Source organism: Morus notabilis, unplaced genomic scaffold (genome assembly GCF_000414095.1).
Source record: "Morus notabilis unplaced genomic scaffold, ASM41409v2 Scaffold19, whole genome shotgun sequence".
In the NCBI taxonomy this organism is placed as follows: Eukaryota; Viridiplantae; Streptophyta; class Magnoliopsida; order Rosales; family Moraceae; genus Morus; species Morus notabilis.
Window position 1 is genome coordinate 547716 of NW_010360880.1, and position 21850 is coordinate 569565.

Genomic DNA, 21850 nt, shown 5'->3' on the forward strand with positions numbered 1-21850 from the left:
ATCTGTTGTCTACTGAATTGTAAACATTTGTCATTTCAAAAAAAAAAAAAAGATATTGTGAACATTTGTTCCAGAATTACTTTTCTAGTAGTTAACTCACTAAATTGACAAAAAAAAAAAAAAAAAAAAAAAAAAAAAATAACTCTAAACTCTAATCCACCAGTGGGAATTAAATTTTTGACGATATAGTTATAACTTTTGGCACCTCCTTTTTTTTTCCCTCTAAATTTCTCATAATTTGACGATATCAATTTTAGATCCTGCTTCTTTCAGCTCCTTTGGCGTTAATCTTTGCTTGGCAGTCATTTATTGTTGCTTTTGTATTAGGTTTTATTGCTAGTTCTTTTTGTGAGCCCTCTCGATCAGGGACTTTTTTTCCCCCTTCTCGTTTGAGATTTTTAGAACATTTTTGTAATATTCCCAAATTTTCTTTTCTTATAAATTAGAGTGGGGAGCTTAAGAGAAAATAGGTGGTCTAGTAGGTATCAACCTAATATTCTATGTACTCTCTTGATGCTAGTTTTCCTCTCTCAGCTCCTATATATATATATATATGCACCTTTTATCCTTAAATTAATTTTTATTATTTACTTTGGCCATTTAGTCTGTATATTATTCCAAGAATTCTCTAAAATTTATTGCTCACTAAAAGCATCTCCAAATGCAATTTCCTCAATGTTAGTGCATTTTGTGTTGGCTTATTTTTGACAAATTGGTTGTAATGTATTCTAAAATAGGCATTTGCTCATTTTACTTAGTTGACCTTCACTGGAGCATTATGGCTGGTTAATCTAAGGAAAGAATCATGAGAATTATGGTCTCCTTGCTGTCATTGGGGCTGGTGGGTTTATTTTGTGATTCATGGATGAGATATTACCTTTATTGGTTGTGGTTATCGTTGACAATTTATGGTTGGTGATCTACAGATTTGCAAAAGGGTGAATTAGTGTGCAGGAAGGCGGAATGTGTTGTGTAGACACATGACTGAAAACATGAGAGATATTTTGAGTTCATGTGAGAGGTTTTGAATGAAATATTCTGCAGCAAAAGGTTGCTTTGGTGCTCGTTGAGTGAAAAAAACAAAAGGTGGTTCTTCGGGAGAAGAACATATTGCTTTCGGGAGAAAGTTTTCAAAGACGAGTAGTGCTATCTGGACAAGGTCACTAAGAAGATTTTCTACAGCGGTGACAACATCAAGGAGGGAGTCTTTGAGTGTGTAAGACCGATTGGTGTTTGTAATCTCTTTATCTTAGTAGATTGTTCACTATCTAGGCGTGGCCCTGCAGAGTAGGTGTGCGCACCGAATTGCTATATTATTTTCTGGTGTCCTTTATATTTCTGCATTATTTTCCTGCATTGTTGTTTTGCTGGTTTAATTTCAAAGAAAAAATATATCAATTTGCACGTATCTGTCATCAGTGTTACAACTAGTGTTATAACACTCTTTGTGACACCGACCGAAAAACGGACCTAACACTCCATATGAGTTTTAGGATAGTAAAACTTTGGTGATCCTAAACGCATTGAGTTTTGTAGAGGATGAATTCTACAATCAAAGCAATATTCATTTTTTTTTATCATCGATCGGGAATTGGCAAATCGATTTGGTCTCTTGTCACCAATCAAATTTTAGAACAGGAAAGTAAAGTACATAAACATAAATGAGTATATGAATTTATAGTAATTCACTTTTAATGTGAAGGCTACGCTACTGTATGGTCTTAAGGTTTCACTATATATGAAAAAATTACCACTACAATGGAGAAAAAGAAAGGGAGAGAATAGGATAAGGAGATTTAGAAAGAGAATCTAGAGAGAGATTCTGAGCGGAGTGAATGATGTAAAATTCATGGTATCGATCTCCTGTTTATTATAACTCATGATATCAATTTCATGTACTTATTGAGAAGCTCTCATTTTCACTTGGATGCATTAAGGAGCCGCTCAACATCAATTAATTAAAGCTTATAATATCTTTGCAGGATATATATATATATATATATATATAGTACAATCTATAAGTATGAAATTAATTGAGGAGTACAGATTTGCAAGAATAACATCTAGAACTACTCATAATAATAAAAGTCTTACTTGATTTTATAGACCATTACTTACAAGTTACAAGTACTACATGATTTTACAACACATAAACTAGATAGTAGTTGAACTATAATTATAATATGATCAATAGTTCTTAAAATCCTAATTGCCTCAGAACGTAGTGTTATTGGTAGAAGTAGTAGTCCATGCCATCATCATAGAATGAAAGATGTGAGGATGAAGTTCCCCCATCCCCAAAGCATGTTGAATACTGATCGTCATTTTGGCTGGACAGAAACGGCTGAGTCCAGAAATCCGATCCGGCGGTGTAGTACTCTTGATAAAATGCTTCCAATGATGAAGATTGATAATTATTGTTTTCAGAGGGATAGTCTGTATAAGATTGAGAAGAATAGGCGTGACTGATGAAAAGAGAGGATCCACTGGTATCAGTACTTGTGTCTGTGGGAGACTGAGAACTCTCGAGAATCGGCACCGCCGGAGAGACTACTTCAGCGCCGTGATCATGATTATCCAATATATGACTATGATTAATGCTACTCTCAGCTTCTGACGTTTCTCCGTTATTGCTGTGGCACAGCTGTGAAGACTCATCACAAGATCGATCTAATTCTCTTAATTGAGATTTTGTTGGCGTTTTATTATGAGTTTTGCGCTTCTTTAGGCGAGTGTGCCAATAGTTCTTTATTTCATTGTCGGTTCTTCCTGGTAAATTTGCAGCAATCAAGGACCATCTGCGATGTAATTAGAGGAATTTGATAACTATTTCCACGGTTAACTTAATTATCCAACAATTAGAAGTACAAGTACTCAATTATTGAAAAAAAATAACGAAAAGGGATAAAATGATATCAGAGTCAACTACAACATCTCAACTACAATTAGAAACATCGCAACTACAATTAGTTTTATGTTGTTATTATTATTATTATTATTATTTGAATGAATACCGCCTCAACTGAGGCTTATATTATTAGAGAAAAGAAAAAAGAACAAACTACAAAACACTTCAAAAATTAAGTAAATCTGTAAAATGGTAAACCTATATAATCTCTATACACATAAAACTCTAAAAAACTAGGACAATTAGACCACCACATCCACATACAATTAATAATCTTAAGATTAGCAAACTTATCAGCACATCCGTTAGTTTCACGATACACATAGCTTTACGTTATGAATTAACCCTAGATTTGACAGATAAATTATGACCATGAAAATTAATTTCATAGCCTCCAAGATGCACAAGAACTAGTGCAAATATAGTAGTACTGTTGCAAAGCTTATGATATTGAAGAGGGGATGAAAGTGTTTGATTTATATTATAAATTTCTTACTTATTTCCATGTTCTTCATGTAACTTGATGATCAAACTTTCTTCTTCGGCCGTATAATTCCCACGTCTGACATCTGGTCGAAGGTAGTTCATCCATCGGAGTCGGCAACTCTTCCCACACCTTTGTAGGCCTATATGATTAATTCAAAACCGGTCAGATAGAATTATTGTTACACTTGTTCTTCACTAATCTATTTTATGTGATTTAATTCGAAAAATGAAATCAATTAAATAAATACTCGAGTTTGGGTAATTCGATAATCAAATAGCGCTCCGATGAATTCAGATGAGCATCAAGTATAATTATAAAAAGGGGATGAGCTAACTATGATTTTTTTTTTTTTTTGGAAAATATCTGATTTAATTTCACAGCTTTCTGATCATATCTCTAACGAAATCGTCATAAAATAAGGATTAGAAAAAAAAACAAAAAAAAAAACCCATTTTTAATTTCGGAACTTATTAGCAAGAGACATAATTAATCTTTTCATTAGGTGATAATCATATAACTAATTAAGTCTACTTTGAAAACTCGAGTGTACATGTATTTTTACCAGCATATTTGGGAAGTTCACGCCAGTTCCAGTAGCCATATCTTTCAACATAAGCTCTCAACTTATCGTCTTCTTCAGAACTCCATGCGCCTCTCTTGATTCCATTTTCGTCATAAAATGGAGCTCTCACCATCTCGAACTCTGTCTCTGTACTCCTACTCTCTCACTCGGACATAAAAAAAGAAAAAAAAAACTGATTTTAATTAGTTTCTTACTGATCTATCAGTGATTCTTCTTCTTTCGATATGTTTAATTTGTAGGTTGAGCATCAAACGTGCATATATATTTATATATGTGTGTGTGAATATATATGTATTATTCACACACACACATATATATATATATATATATATATATATATATATATATATATATATATATATAACTTCATTTTACCTTTAAAAAACATCCACGTTTGGATTGAAATAGAGAAAAAAAAAGTATATATATTTTATGCAATGAGGGGCCCTAATAGAAAAAGCAATGAACATATATGTCTTTAGTGATAAAATAATACCAAATATAACAATAAGGCACAGTGTACAAGTGTCACGTGAAACGCGACATAGTTGTCAATTGAAAGGTAAAGTGCTCCACTTTTGTTTGTATTGCATTTCTTCTATAGTCCTGATTATTTAGATAGTCTACTGTAGCTTATATTTTAGGAATTAACATTCTTCACGTACTAATAGTTAATTGCCACCATATCCCTGGGGATATATGAGAGAATATTTAGTATGATTTTCTTATTTACACGTGCAAGTTTTTTTTTTTTTTTTATAGAGGGCTGAATATATTTCAATTCATTTTATATGAATACATAATCCGCCAAATTTTTGTGATACAAAATGGCAAATATTCTTTGATTTTTTTTTTTTTTTTTGTGGCAGCTATTATTATTATTTTGAGTTTTTCTTTTTTGTCGTCAAGAGGACTTTCGGTACTAATTTTCTGGAGTGAGCGAGTACTTTGATAACGGAATTGTATAGCACATTATTTAAGGTCAAAAGGACATTTTAATTAAAAAGCAAAAGACAAAAAAGGATATATTTCAATTATGAGAAAAATTATGGAGCTCTCTCTTTCTTTTCTAATTTCCTGCTTTCTTTTTCTCTTTTAAGTGGGGGTGGAGTTTTGAGGGTTTTGAGGGGGGAATCTAAGGAGCGCCTATGCAGTGTTGTGTCTCCGGATTGGTTTTAGATACCATATGTTAAAGCTTTGTTTTGACGTTTTTAGCAGTAAATACTAGTATTAAACAGATTCCTACATTTCTTTGCCCTTTATTCTTGCCATTTTCACATTCCAAAATGGTACATAATAATGACTATTAAAACAAAAAAAAAGGGATTGAAGATGATCTATACATACTTACAAACATACATACATACATATATATATATATATATATATATATATATATATAAAAAAATAGAAAAAAGACAACAGGGATAAAAGCATATCTCCATTATGGACATTCTGTAACCTTAATTATTCTCTTACTCTTTTAGGACGAAAAGAGACGACATTAATAAATTTTGTGTTCACACCTTATCTTATTTCAAATTTTGGCTTATGTCCCCAATCGACATAATTCGTCCTCAACCCATGAAAATTGTTTGCTTGATTTGGCTTTTTTTTTTTCATTCACTTTAAATCTCCCAAGATAACTTATTGTTAGGAAAATTGGGTATTTTCCCACTCCAAATTAACTTTATCGTAAACAGTATTTGTGAATAGTACCTATTGTGCCAAACGTCAAATTAAACAAATTCAAAACTAAATATGAATAATAGAAAAATCCAATAGATAAAAGGATTTAACGTGGTTCGGCTTTTAGCCTACGTCCACGAACAGAAACGGCGAAGAAATTCGACTATAACCAAAGGAGATTACAAAAGCTTGTCAAATATCTCTCACCACCGAAATCCCGAATACACCTAAAATCTCTCAACCCAAAATTAAAAATACTAAATATCAAAGAATTAAATTATCTAACCAAATCTCACTCAAAAGAAACAAAGGAGAGACCAATATGTATCAATAGAAAAATACACACATGTTGCTGCCAGTACTCCTCATGCGTGGCTCTGTCCTCTCACGTTCATGTCGCCAGCATACATATATATGCTCCCAAAAACACAAAGTCGACAGCACCTAATTGATAGGTAAATAAGAGAGCATGGGCGTTGGGGCCAATCACAAATTAACATGTTTGTGAGCTTAATTTAAGCCACATGCCTAATAATCTCCACCTTAATGAAAAATTAAGCCAAGCCCAAGTAATGAAACTCCTCCGCCATCTCCTCCAAAATCTCATGGGATAAATTCCAATTTGCAACACCAAATAAGTCCAAGCGATGCCTGAACTTCCAAACAGCAACCAACTTGATCACCGAACTTGTCACAACTAATGCAATACAAACCAGATTGTCAAGCTATACTTGCTCACGAACACCGGGATCTTTATCTGCAACTACTAACTCTCTGTCTTCAAATAGGATGATAAAATCATCAACTCTGTGAATTATCAAACTTGGTGACTTTGGCTCAACAAACCACAACCAATAGCTGTTCACCCCAAACGCAAATCCTAGGAATGTTTTTGTCCTTCGCTCAAGCTTACCATCATTCACATGAGCACAAACAGAACAACCAAATCTCAAAACAAAATCAACAGAGCAACCAAACCGTACCTCAAACGGAGTCTTCAATCCAAATGCAGTTGATGGAGATCTAACCAAATAGCAGGCTAGAAAACCCAACTCAGAAAGCAAAAAGTAAGCTTTCCCCAAGAGAGTTGAATTCATACTATTTGTGACTAACAATTGTTGTGACAAATCCTAAATAGTGCCGTGCCTCACAATCTTCTTCTTGTAGAACCCGTAACTCTCACCAAATTGAACACCATTATAGTCATCAACAAACGTCAAAATTGACATCCCCACATCACTCACATGACCCGAATGTAAATGCCATGAACGAGTGATCCTTAAATCTGGATCTAAGCAAGATGAGACCGCAGTAGCACCAACAATTGTACTACCCTACAAAAAATAGAGGCCATTATGCAACTCTCCCTTAATCACCACAGAAGCTCCCTTACTAACTCTTTGAACTCCACCTTTAGCAGAATTCTTATAATCATGTGAGTCGAGTGTCCCCAGAGAAACAAGACTTTTTTTTAAATCTGACACATGTCTAACATCAGTCAAAGTCGTAACTCTACCATCAAACATCTTAATTTTGACTACTCTAACACCAGTAACTCTACAGGACATGTTATTCCCCATAAAGATAACACCCACATCAATTGACTGGTAGTCAATAAACCAATCTCTATTAGGGTACATATGTTGAGAACATCCAGAATCAAGAATCCAAGAATTACCTACGCAATTACCAGACACAGATAGAACATAATCATTATTTTCAAAAAAAACTCAACAATATTAGCTGATGCTTCTTCACCAATTTCCTTATCCCTTGAGCTTTAGGCAATCAAGTTTCCAATGCCCTAGTTGGCGACAATAGCTGCAGTTGCCTTTTATATTTTTAGACTTTCCTCTATTTTTGTTTTTGCCTTTTTCAATTCCTCTACCTCTAACAACCAATGCACCTGATTGATTATCATCCCAATTTTTAGACACATTTTTCTTCAGTTCCTTGGAATTCAAAGACGCCTTAACATTCCAAAGAAATAATGTCTCTACCATATAACATAGTATCAACAAAGTGTTCATACGAACGAGGTAAAGAACACAACAAAATTAATGTTTGATCATCATCATCAATTTTCACATCAATATTCTTCAAATCCAGAATAATTCTAGTAAATTCATTAAGATGACTTTGAATAGATGTACCTTCTGACATGCGAAGAGTGTACAAACATTGTTTCAGATAGAGCCGATTGGTGAGAAACTTAGTCATATACAGACTTTCAAGCTTAAGCCACAACCTAGCAGCAATAGTCTCATCAATAACCTCACGCAACACCTCGTCTGCCAACGACAGCTGAATAACACTGTTTGCCCTTTCTAAGAGGTCTTCTTTCACATCATCAGACAACATTGCCGGCAAAGCCTCCTTGCCCTTTAGCGCCTTAAGCAACCCTTGCTGAACTAATAGGGCTCACATCTTGACACGCCAAAGATTAAAATCATTCTTCCCGTTGAATTTTGCAATTTCATACTTTGTCATCATTGTGGATGTCATAAGTCCCAAAATAATTTGACAAATAAACCAAAGCTCTGATACTAGTTATTGTGCCAAACGTCAAATTAAACAGATTCAAAACTAAATATGAATAATAGAAAAATCCAAGAGACAAAAGGATTTAACGTGGTCCGGCTTTTGGCCTACGTCCACAAACAGAAACGGAGAAAAAATTCCACTATAACCAAAGGAGATTACAAAAGTTTGTCAAATATCTCTCACCACCTAAATTCCGAATACACCCAAAATCTCTCAACCCAAAAGCAAGCATACGAAATATCAAAGAATAAATGTAACACCCTGAAGAATTAATTGAGATTAATTAAGGTAATAGAGATTATTAGTGTGCCTAATCTGGATTATTAATTGAGTTTAATTAATAAATGTTTCTGACACGTGTGAGTTTAAATAGTTTCAAGGTATTTAAATTATTCTCAGTAATTTATTTTAACCCAGAAGTGTGTATGGGCGCATTTCTGGACTGTTCTTTTAAAATATTGTACACATGTCCTTTTCCTTTCCTTTTCCTTTTCTTTTCTTTTTCCTTTTTCCTTTTCTTTTCTTTTTCTCTTCCTTTCCTGTGCGCCTCTCTCCCTCACACACTCTCTCTCTCACTCTCCCGTTCTCTCTCTCACTCTCTCTCTCTCTCATTTTTGTCCCAAATCAAACGGATCTTGAACCAAGGAAAGATTTAAAGAAGTTTTCAACGTCAAGAGAAGGATTCGAGGTAAGATTACTGAAAGAACCTTTCTTGATTTTCAAGTTTTTAAATTTCAAAACTTATTTTTGGTTCAAACCGGATTTTGATGGTTTTTGAGTAAAACTGGAGTAGAAATTGGAGGTCTTAGGTTCTTTAGACTTGTTTTAGGACCTAGAACCCAGATCTAGTGGTTTCCCTTTGAAATATCTCGATTTGGGACTGGATTTGCAGGTTTTGAACTGATTTCTGCGAGCTTCTCTCGCGCAGCTGATTCCACCAGTCGATCTGTGTGGTCGACTGGATCACATGGAAACCGGTTGACCTATGCGGTCGACCGGATTGCAGGCTAACCGGTCGACCGGTGTGCACACTACCGGTCAACTGGTAGTGTTGCACTGCTCTGTCACCGGTCGACCGGTTGACACGGGGTTTGACCCTGTTTAGCCTGAAATTGCTGTTTTGACCCTTGTTTTCGGGGAGAACCCAAATTAGCTTCATTTGGGGACTTGAGATAAATGGATTAGCATTGTTAATCCTTAATTTGAGATTGAAAATCCTTCGAATGATATTTTGAAATATGAAAATGGATTAGGGCACACTAATAGGAAATCTTGGTTGGAAATTGAGATTTGGATTGCTTTAGGAATGAGAATTAATCCTAAAGTGTTGTCTTGCATCAGTGATCGCTGAGGATTCAGACTGAAGGGGCTTGAGGAAGCAGAAGCCGGAAAAGGTGACGCTAGTCCTAGGTTTGATAGTGTGAGGTAGGATTTCTATCCCTTTTCCTTGTGAGCCTGTTTTCAAAAAGGATTTTGGCCTTGAAATGTTTTAAAGAAAGGGATTGGTTTGTCATTGAAAATGTTTTGAAAACCATGGCTTGTTTAGTCATGGAACCTCATGGCTTGTCCAATCATCGGGCCCGCGGCTTGAGTAGTTCATGGGGTTGTATTAACGATTTCAAAATGTTAATGAATGATTTCTTAATAAAGAGATCTTGTGAACTGGTAATAGAGTCTATTGCTATAAGCCTAGATAGGATGCGGAGAGTGCATCCTCAGGGGCAGAACCTGAAACTCGGTCCGGGTAGGCGAGGTACTTGGTTAGGTGAGTAATTTGTACTAATTACTTGCTGAAGCCTATAATATGGAGATTTTACATTTATTTCCTTTGAGAAAAAGGATGTGAGGTTCCGGCTGTCTGTTGGAACTGAATGTCTATTTATTTATGTACCTATTTATTTATTTATTTGCACTTTATCTATTTATTTACTTTACGTCTTTGTAAATAACATCCTACTGGGCCTTTCGCTCACGTTTTATGTTTCAAATGTATTAAACCCTTCCCAGGAGACTCTAGGAGCGGTGCACTATAGCTGGATAATTACTACGGAGCAGCTGAGTTGTGCTGCTGTTGGAATCAAGTGAGGATCGTGGACATCCTCTTGGACAAATGTAAGGAATTTGAGAAATTCTGTTAACTTATGTAATATTTGGATTTACTAGACTGTGGTTGATGTATGTTATAATGATTATTTACATGAGCATGTATGTACGATACTGTATGTCCTGTGGGGTGGAGCCCTATGTGTCAGAGGCTCCGGGATTCTGTAGTAATGTAATTATATTTTAATGCAGTCAAGTGTGGGGCCCAGTTGGGAATCTGCTTTATTAAACCCGACATAATAACTATTGATTACTGAAAACAAATAAAAGAACACCAAAATTGATAACTGAGTTCGATCAAATGTTGCCTACGTCTCCGGGTCTGTCGGCACGCATTACGAGGGTTTTGTAAACCCTCGGGCCCGTTTGGGGGCCCATTGACCGCGTCTGGTGTGATACCTACGCGCCTGGGTGTGCGAACGTGGGAAGGCCACGCTTCTGGGCACGCGCGCACGCTGGGGCGCGCCCTAGCCGCATGCTGTGGCCTTCTTTCTGGGCGATTTTTGGAAAAATTTATGGGCAGACTTGGGGCTGTTTCTGGGCATCTTCAAAGCTTTAAACTTGATCTTCCATGCCTCTTTTTGATTCAAAATCAAAACCCTAATTCTACCAAAAACCTAGAATTATAATAATTATAATCCCGAATTAAATTACAAATAATATAATTTGAACGAATTTAATGCGATCCATGGAACCATATAATTAATGACCAAATCCATCATCCATACATTCATCATCATGAATCAAATATAAACATCCATAAATGCAAGTGCCTACCCATCACATACATACATAATTAAATATCACATATTTAACATATTAATTTTGATTATCAAATAATCATAGCATAAATTAATATCGTCTATAGACTGCTCTGATACTAATTGTTGGTAACCGAATCGAATTCGGAGGCAGAAGTGTGGGGGGAGGCGGATCATGTATAACAAAAATTTTCATAAAACCTTTGAGATACTCTATAGATTATATTAATTTATGCACGAATAAATTAATGTCATTAATTCATTTATTAAGAACTCAATTAGGAAAAATACCTGGAGGTCGACTCGGTTGATAACTTGAGTTCTTTGACCCCGAACAATCCTTGCTCCAAAGTTTTGTGTTTAGAAAACCAATGTCTTCCACGTCAATTCCTAGAATCCACGAAGACGTGTGTGTGGGCACACATGAGACAAAACGGGTTACAATAAACACTCAAATTTTCACAAACACCAACGCATGCACGATGTGAAATTTTTGGAGAAAATTTTTTTCCTTCCCTCACTCTAAGAGAATTTTGCCCAACCTCTGTAATTAGGGCAAAAAATTCTTTCAAAAATTGTCTTAAAAATTGTGTCCACCATTTTCCATTTTCTACTATTCTCTTATTTATAGAGTAGACGTCAAACTTCTAGAAGGAATCCAATCTCTATCTCCAAGATAAAGCTTGTTAATTATCTCATATTTGAATTTGAAACAAAATCTCTCATTCCCTTATCCTTAGTGTGGCCGGCCACCTTAAGGAATTCTCATCCCTGTGTGGCACCAATTTGCAGATAGGGAAGGAAGAGAAAATCATCCTTTATCCTGTAGTCCAATTTTGACTCAAATTCAAATTCAAATTTAAGTCAAACTTAAATTAATTTGAATTCTAAATTGAACAACTTATCAAATAAGTTTAAATGGATAAATCTAGATGTGTTCCATTTTAAATTTAAATAATAAAATTATTTAAATAATAATTAATTCTCAATTAATTATTTTCGAGTGTTTAATTTTAGAGTTCCGTAATTCTAAAATTCCCATTTTGCCCTTTGTGTCTAGTAGAATTACTAGGACAACATGGGGACTAATGGACCTATAATCCCGAGCTCCAATAAAATTAATAATCAATTAAACACTTTAATTAATTAATTAATTCTATTAATTCCAATAGTTACTCCACTATAAACTTGGAATTGCACTCTCGAAATTGTAGATATAAATTACTTCTAAACTGTTAAGTGTCCATTTGATATAGTCATTGCATATAGATCAATCCTCCATAAATAATTCATAATTAGAGCTAGGTAAAATCCGTTAACCTCTCTCATTACTTCTTTATCATTGAGTACCATTGATTCTCTAATGGACAGTGATTCATAAAACACATTCATGAATCGGAGCTCCTACTGGTCCAAGTACCGAATCAACCCTCAAGAGAATTATTTATCTACTTCTTTCTTAAGAAGGAATAGATTCCATCTCGTGTAATAACATTCTCGGCTACCTACTTCATCATGTCTCCAAAATACAAAGAATAGGATTCAGGATCTCAGAATCCGTACCGAGTAAATCAAAAGACACAAATCCATAAATAGGAGTCTGTTAAGAACTCAGGATTAAGATCGTTCTATATATGACCCTCGGTAGACTCAATTAGAATTTCTATACTTAATGGAAATGATTAGAAATTGATATTGTGTCTGTGTCCTTGTTCCACATAATCTCATTATGTGAAATACACTCATTCAATATCTCATCATATTAATAGTGCGGATAACACCGTTCCATTCTAAATGGGAATGACATGTATTAATAATGTTTTAATTAAAGATTCTGAACTTTAATTAAATTCATTATGAACATTGCTTTTTGATTATTATCCTTAAACATTATCCTCTCATATATAACACTTATATACAATGTTTAAGGTCACATAAATAATCATGTAATTTTTATTGATATTCATAAATATATACACATAAAATAACGAATAAACTCTTTTATTAAATAAATAATAAATATCCTATTACATCTTATGCTTCTAGGACAACATTTCTAACAAAAAAGTCGTCACAAAAAACCGCATGTCGTCGTAAATAAAGTTTTTTGTGACGACACATCATCACAAATTGTCGTCACAAATAATTTGTCACAAATAAATTATTTACGACGACATAGTGTCGTCGCAAATGTATTTGCGACGACAATCGTCATTAATTCGTTGTCGCAAATTTCACGTGATATGATCCATTTTTGCGACGACATTTCAAATTGTCGTCGTCAGTAATCTTATTTTTTTTGCGACGACAAGTCTAAAAAAGTCATCGCAAAAAAACTGAAATTAATTTTTTTATAATTTTTAAAAAATGGCAATTAATTAATTTTTAATATTTTTAATTAAACATTATTATGTTACATACTGAATAGAATTTATTAAGATACATTAAATATGAAATATAAATTAATATTAAAAACAGTAAATCTAAATAGATTTATAATATAATGAATACTACATGAAGTTCATATATAATGTTCAAAAAAATATAAAAGTCTAAATAAAGTGAAAAATAAAAAAAGTACATATAACGGAATTAATCATCTAAGTTTGCTGCATCGCTAGCATCTGAATCATCAACAGGACCGTCATCATCTGAAGGAGACAGAGGAGTGTCTAGGTCAATTGGTTCTGGACGATCAATCGTAGGTAATTAGATGTTGGGCTGCAATTTAGCCATCAACTCTAACACCTTCACCTGATTCTCATAAATCTTAACTTGTTGCCGGTACGATTTCTCTAAATAATGACTCATACGTGGGCCAGGTTGAGTCGATGATGTTGCGTCCGAGTATGAACCAGCAGATGAAGAAGAAGCCCCGGAGTAATGCTTTTAGGAGGGCGTCGGACCCATTCCTATTTTATGTCCTCTACGCATGCCAAGAACTTTCTCCAAAACCCCATGCTCGTCAAAGGCGGGTCTAGTCAAGCTTGAAGTAGACTTATTAAAATTCTCGTTTTCTAACTAAATTTCAGCAGCATAACGACTTAGTTTTCTTATGATCCAAAAGTCTAAACCTACAGAAAAATAACTTTAAAAGATTTCGGCACACCATAGCTGCAAGATATGCCACCCAGAACAAGAATCACAAACATATACTAAATTTCAACAATATAAGAAAATCATAGTTCAAATATCAAATCATAATCCTGAATTCATACAATCAAAAACTACAACAATTTTAAACTAAAAGTACAATAAATATAAAAAAATTACAAAGTTAAAACCCACTAAATGGGAGCTAAAAATAGCGCGATTACGTCAGAGGAACCGGGCAAAAAGCGACGAAGGTGAAAAATTAAACGCCTACATCAAATTGAAACATCGAACATAATTTTCAAACACCGAAATTAACATTTTATTAACATCTGGAGTAACATATAGACACAATTCTTGATGAATTAATGCAAGTTTAAATTTTCACATTCTCAGAACCATAAAAAATGACTAAACTTGAACAAAATTCCCAAACAAAATCCCCAATATTCAACTCCTAGAGCATCAAAATTCTCGTAACTCAATCCAAGCACATACTCGATAAGCAAAACAAGAGCAATAAAATTTTCTCGGACGTGCATGATTCTTCTTCCATTTTCCATTTTCTCGGCAACCAAACAAAATTTACAAAAAGAAAAAAGAAGGAGAAAACCCAAACCTGTCAGAGTATGTTAGCCTCTTCGAAGTCCTGGCGGGGGCGGGGCGGCGGGAGCGGAGGCGGCGGCCGGAGAGGGGAAGAAGAGAGAAGGGAGCGGAAGAGAGAGAGAGAGAGAGAGAGAAGAGGCCCGGCGTCGACGGGAAGAGGAGGTAGAGAGAGATAGATTTTGCAGGAGATAGAGAGAAAATGTCGGGGGGAAAATGAAGAAGAAGAAGATAGGGTATATTAGATCAGACTTATTTACGACGACAATATAGTCGCAAATAAATTTAAAATGTCGTCACAAATACGTCACAGCTGGTAATTAGTTGCGACGACATAATGTTGTCGCAAATAATTTTTGAGTCGTCGCAAATAATCATTTTTTCCGTGTTTAGTTTTTAGTGAAATCTTAAAAAGATTATTTGCGACGACAAAGAGAAAATGTCGTCACAAATAACATGAAATTATTTGCGACAACTTGTCGTCGCAAAAATGGATTATGTTGGCGGTAAAAATCCACGCCATTGAAATTTGCGCTCCAAAATTATTTGCGATGACATGGTTATTTTATTTAACGGGAAGTAATTGCGACGACATGTCGTCGTAAATATTGTATTATTTGCGACGATATTTGTCGTCACAAATGGCCTTTATTGTTGTAGTGTGTGTAAAAGAAATGGAAAGAGAGGTATAATTATTTTATTTTATTTTTTTGCTCAGGATCCATAGTAATAATTGATATTAAAGGTTATTAACATATTACTATTAGATTGGAACCAACTAGCAACTAAATCGGGAAATCCTCTATCAAATATCCCATTTGAAAATATGTTGAAAGAAAAGAAAATTTAAAAGAGTTTGAAGGAAAGATATTTTATAACACACAGATAAACTGAGAAAGGAAATAATTAAAAATATAAAAAATAACTAGTACATACCAATTAGCTAGTTGGCACCGAACTCACAATCTCATCTCCCATCAAATTTTTTCTTGTTGTTCAGCATAAATCTACAGGCAAATAAATTACTGGGTTCTTGTGCTCATTTTTCACATGATAATGTAGATAAAAGGTGATCTCCAAAATAACAAATATAAATGACATTGAGAAATAACAAATGTTAACTTAAGCACATAAATATTCATCCACATATAATTTAGCAAAAAAATATTCATCCGTATATAATGAAAATATAATGTATTTGCCTAATCTATAAATACTACCAAACGTGGTAGCTTCACCTTAATGTACACGTACTACGAGATAAATAATCCGACACGTGCATGGTACGTCAGCATTCTGAACAATTTAGGAAAAATAATGTAAGATTAAATGTCATCTTATCTTAGCTAAAAAGGAGAGGAAAAAAAAAGTATTAAAGTTTAAAACATAATTGACTGCATGGAATAAATTTTATTTTCCTTTTTCTTTTTCCTCTCAATTCAAGAGTAATAATAAAAAAACAAAAACAAAAACAAAAGGAAACTTGCTTTAGCTGTCACATCTAATTTTAGGATGATGCTTCGGTGAAATGACGGCAAACACCACGACAACATATGACGCAAGCATCTTCGTATCAGCAAATTTGGACGTGTAAACGCGTGAATTAAGGTGATTTGATACATGAGCTTATGTGATTTTAATTTTGTTATAATATTATTTTTTCATAAAAAATTTTAAATTTTAAAAATTATAATTAAAAAATTTATTTAAACATATATATCTTTGTTCAATCCGTTAATTTAAAATTTTAATTTTAATTAAAATTTAATTTTTAATTATAATAAAAAAAATTATATATAATTTTTTATGAGAATTTTCAACAATAATAAATTAAAATTAAAAACTTAAATAAAAAAATAAGGTGACAAACTCTAAAATGCTTGTTATATATGGTAATTATCAAAGTTAAAGAGATAGTGTTGGAAAAGATCAAATCAATTACCAGTACATATTATTGATTTATTATCATTAATTAAAGGATTCACACTATCACTGATGGGAATTTGACCGGATTCTAATCTCTAGGTTTTAAAGCACGTGCGCCAGGTGTCATATTGATCAAGATTTACTTAACGAGTTTGATGTGAAATGTGAATAAATTCTTAAAATAAAGTAGCGCCGGTGGAAGGATGGTAATTTCCGGTCTATTGATGTTTCCTAGCATTTTCGCTTGCAGTTCTTTGTTCGTATATATTTTAGAATTTTATTTTCATTCGTTATTGAATTGGGATATTTACACCAGTAAGACTTGAGTAAATGCACTTCTATTATTTTCATTCCCAACATTTATATTTAGACGTCTAGTTATTCAAAAGTTTATGATATAAATTTTAGTTTCTAAATTAATAAATTGTCCTTTTTCTGATATTTGTTCTATGTACACACTAATACGCATGGTAGCTTCATGATATACAATCAATCAATCATTTTAGGAGTCAGGATTTTCTCTCAGGAAGACATCAACTAAGAACGTGAAAAGTGTTTCTCTCAGGAGGACATAAACTAAGAACGTAAAAAGTGTCAAAACTGTTAAGAATTAGAGTCCAAATACCATTTACTAATTGGAAGCACTTTTTTTATTGTTATTTTTGTTAACGAGCTAGAAGCACGTGTTATGCACATGCATAATCAGTTGAATACTTGAATGTATTTTTGACGTGTAAATTTAAAAATTTTCTGGTTTTTTTTTTTTTTTTAAATTTGTTATTCCCTTAAGTATTTATTAACCGATATCAACTCAATTATAATTCAAAACTTATTTATAGTAAATTTAAACTCATTATTCCGTATAGATTTTAAGCTTTATTGTGGTATCGTGATTTAAATCGTCAACCTAATAAGATAGTGTTTTTTTTAATATGCTACGCAAAATTCTCTAAATAACTCCTTCAAGAAAAAAAAAATCTCTAAATAACAAGGAGAATTTTGGGGCAGGATATGAAGAAAAATAATTTGCCAGTAGGACAAAATTTTTACTTGTTAGATATTCGTCAAGTTTTATTATTATATTTTATTTGATTTTGATACGATTATAATTTGATCTAAAGTTAAAGTTGGTGCTGAATTTGATTTTCTCTTAAAAATTATGTCCTCGTCACAAAGTACTTTTTCATAACCTACCAAGAAATTTTCCAAATAAAAAAATAAAGAGCCTAAAAAATAGCTGTCACGTGTAAATTAACGGTGATGCTTCGGTGAAATTAACACCAAGCATACGACAACATATGACGCAAGCATCTTCATATCAGCAAATTTGGACATGGAAAAAGAGCAAATTGAACATAACCTTTTATTATTAAGGTCCTTATCCAAGTAAAAAACACAACGCGGACGAAAATGATATAAAATAATTTAAAGCACGTGCGCAGACGTTTTTGATTTTTGAAGATTTCCTTGACGAGTTGACGTGAAACGAATAAAGAAAACCTTGACAAGCAAAAAAAAAACAAAAAAAGTTACAACCTTAATTAATGTGGAATCTCAGAATGAGGAAAAATCAGCGATCGTGCATTTCGAGGAAGTTTGTAAGGAAGCAGCTTGCGAGTATATCTGTTGATTGAGTTGTCAATCAGGCACATTAATGAAAGCGAGGGTCTTTAAGCTATTTCTAAAAGTTGAACTTGAAACCTATATTTTCATGAGAAAATGGATGATATTTCGCGTATAAGGTACCGTTTATTTTATCAATTTAAGTTTAAAATTTAAATTTTATTATAATAATAATTTTTTTTAAAAACAGTCATTCTAACTTTTTTTATTATAATAAAAAACTCTCATATAAAATCAAATCTCAACTTGAATTAAAAATTCGAATCAACGAACTAAATAGACCCTAAGTATGAATTTTTACATTTTATTTTTAGTTAATATCTTTTCATTAATATAGTTATTAGACTAAAAAAAAATATTAATAAAATATATATGAAAGGTAAAAATTTAAACTCACACACTTTAAGAGTTATTTATCTTTTTTTTTTTCTCATATTTGATCGCCTATCTAGAATAGTAATATTAGTAGAGATATTTATTTGGTTGCTTTGAGCAATATCCTAAAAAAAGAAAGACTAAAAAAATCATTAATTTCTATCAAATTGTACACCATCATTGGGACACAATTAGTAAGAAGGTTTTAGCCTATTTGAATTTTGTAGATAATTACAGTTGACAATCCTGGTAGTAATCAATGATGAAGTCATTAAGGAGTTGTTTGGTTGGGGGATTCGTACTCTGATTTAAATCATGGTTCGTGATTTGCTACAGTGTTTTCTCTCACAAAAAATACACGTAAATCGAAAATGGTTCTAATCTCATTATTCTAATCCATGAACCAAACGTCTCCTAAGTATTAAGCAGGAAATTCAAAGAAACAAAAAACATAGAGAGGGCTTGTGCTAGATGGTAAGTAGTATTGTGTGCAAATTAATAGTCAACTTGGATTGTAGAGGGCTTGACAGAAAAGTTCACTTCAACAACTAGCATTTTGGATTGCATTTTGGTATATATGGCTAATCCTTCATACTAGTCATTTTATGTTTTTAATTAAAATAGCTAATGATTTAATTTTTTTTAAATTTTTTTTCCATTCCAACCATTAGCTAAGAACAACTCCAACCATTCTAGACATTTCATGTATTTTAGCTAAAATAGCTAATGATTTAGTTTTTTTTTAAACTTTTCTCTATTCCAACCATTAGCTAAATGTTTAGCTATTTTAGAGAATACCTTCCACACTAGCTAAATATAGCTAGCATGAAGATGTTAGCTATTTCATTTTTTATATTATTTTATTCTTCCAATCATAATAAATGCAAAGGTTCTTTTTTAAACTCAATAAAGTTATTTATATTTTCAATTCAATAAATATTAAAATAATCCATGTTTAGCTAAAATAAAGAGTATGTTTGTAGTAACTCACTAAAAAGTTGCTAGCTAAAATAGTTTTCTAGCCATTTTAGCTAGAATTTAGCTAAAATTTAGAGAACTCCCTTAGGGATGCTCTAAATGATTAGTTAATTTGACTAAAGCATTTTTCACTAGCTAAATATAGCTAGCAAGAAGTGGCTAGCTATTTATTCTTTTTATTATTTTATTCTTTGTTTTGACATAAAGCAAAAGTTAAAAAAAATTATTTAATTTCAAACTCAAAAAAATATTAAAATAATCCATGTTTAGCTAAAATAGAGAGTATGATTGAAGTGACTCACTAAAAAGTTACTAGCTAAAATAGTGTTGTATTCATTTTAATTAGAATTTAACTAAAATTTAGAGAGCTCTCTTGAACATGTTCTAAGATCATCAGCAATCAAGGTTGAAAGGTTCAATAAATGTGTGAAAAAGGAGCCTCTAAAGGCCAAGGCCTATTATTTGCCTATTATGTTTGGATGTTAATCACTACTTGGTGGAATTCTATCTTTAATGTGTTGAATACCACATTGAAATTTCAAAAGGAACTTGAACAAAAGGATGAAATCAAATTAATTAAAAATAATTGAAGAATTTTTATACCAAAAGGGACAAACCACATTGATTGAGAAAACGCAAAAGCTTTTGTGTAGTTTTGGGTCCTATATATATGATGTAATTTTTAAGTTTAGTGGTTTGACCTATATGACCTCCCATAAGTATTTTAGGGAGATTTCTGATTAATGTCCTTATTTTATCAATTTAAGTTTAAAATTTAAATTTTATTATAATAATTTTTTTTTTTAAAAACAGTCATTCTAACTTTTTTTATTATAATAAAAAACTCTCATATAAAATCACATCTCAACTTGAATTAAAAATTCGAATCAACGAACTAAATAGACCCTAAGTATGAATTTTTACATTTTATTTTTAGTTAATATCTTTTCATTAATATAGTTATTAGACTAAAAAAAATATTAATAAAATATATATGAAAGGTAAAAATTTAAACTCACACACTTTAAGAGTTATTTATCTTTTTTTTTTCTCATATTTGATCGCCTATCTAGAATAGTAATATTAGTAGAGATATTTATTTGGTTGCTTTGAGCAATATCCTAAAAAAAGAAAGACTAAAAAAATCATTAATTTCTATCAAATTGTACACCATCATTGGGACACAATTAGTAAGAAGGTTTTAGCCTATTTGAATTTTGTAGATAATTACAGTTGACAATCCTGGTAGTAATCAATGATGAAGTCATTAAGGAGTTGTTTGGTTGGGGGATTCGTACTCTGATTTAAATCATGGTTCGTGATTTGCTACAGTGTTTTCTCTCACAAAAAATACACGTAAATCGAAAATGGTTCTAATCTCATTATTCTAATCCATGAACCAAACGTCTCCTAAGTATTAAGCAGGAAATTCAAAGAAACAAAAAACATAGAGAGGGCTTGTGCTAGATGGTAAGTAGTATTGTGTGCAAATTAATAGTCAACTTGGATTGTAGAGGGCTTGACAGAAAAGTTCACTTCAACAACTAGCATTTTGGATTGCATTTTGGTATATATGGCTAATCCTTCATACTAGTCATTTTATGTTTTTAATTAAAATAGCTAATGATTTAATTTTTTTTAAATTTTTTTTCCATTCCAACCATTAGCTAAGAACAACTCCAACCATTCTAGACATTTCATGTATTTTAGCTAAAATAGCTAATGATTTAGTTTTTTTTTAAACTTTTCTCTATTCCAACCATTAGCTAAATGTTTAGCTATTTTAGAGAATACCTTCCACACTAGCTAAATATAGCTAGCATGAAGATGTTAGCTATTTCATTTTTTATATTATTTTATTCTTCCAATCATAATAAATGCAAAGGTTCTTTTTTAAACTCAATAAAGTTATTTATATTTTCAATTCAATAAATATTAAAATAATCCATGTTTAGCTAAAATAAAGAGTATGTTTGTAGTAACTCACTAAAAAGTTGCTAGCTAAAATAGTTTTCTAGCCATTTTAGCTAGAATTTAGCTAAAATTTAGAGAACTCCCTTAGGGATGCTCTAAATGATTAGTTAATTTGACTAAAGCATTTTTCACTAGCTAAATATAGCTAGCAAGAAGTGGCTAGCTATTTATTCTTTTTATTATTTTATTCTTTGTTTTGACAT

At 32.3% G+C, this 21850-nt stretch overlaps 1 protein-coding gene across 1 annotated transcript; it reads right to left on the reverse strand.

Moving 5' to 3' along the window:
* Positions 1–2093: 2093 nt before the first annotated feature.
* Positions 2094–4216, reverse strand: LOC21405039 (transcription factor MYB14). The gene is made up of 3 exons (XM_010097558.2): positions 3958–4216; positions 3405–3534; positions 2094–2798 (listed from the first exon to the last, which is right to left on the reverse strand). Exons 1-3 carry the CDS (start codon positions 4088–4090, stop codon positions 2228–2230), a joined length of 834 nt encoding a protein of 277 aa, XP_010095860.1. The 5' UTR covers positions 4091–4216; the 3' UTR covers positions 2094–2227.
* Positions 4217–21850: the final 17634 nt, after the last annotated feature.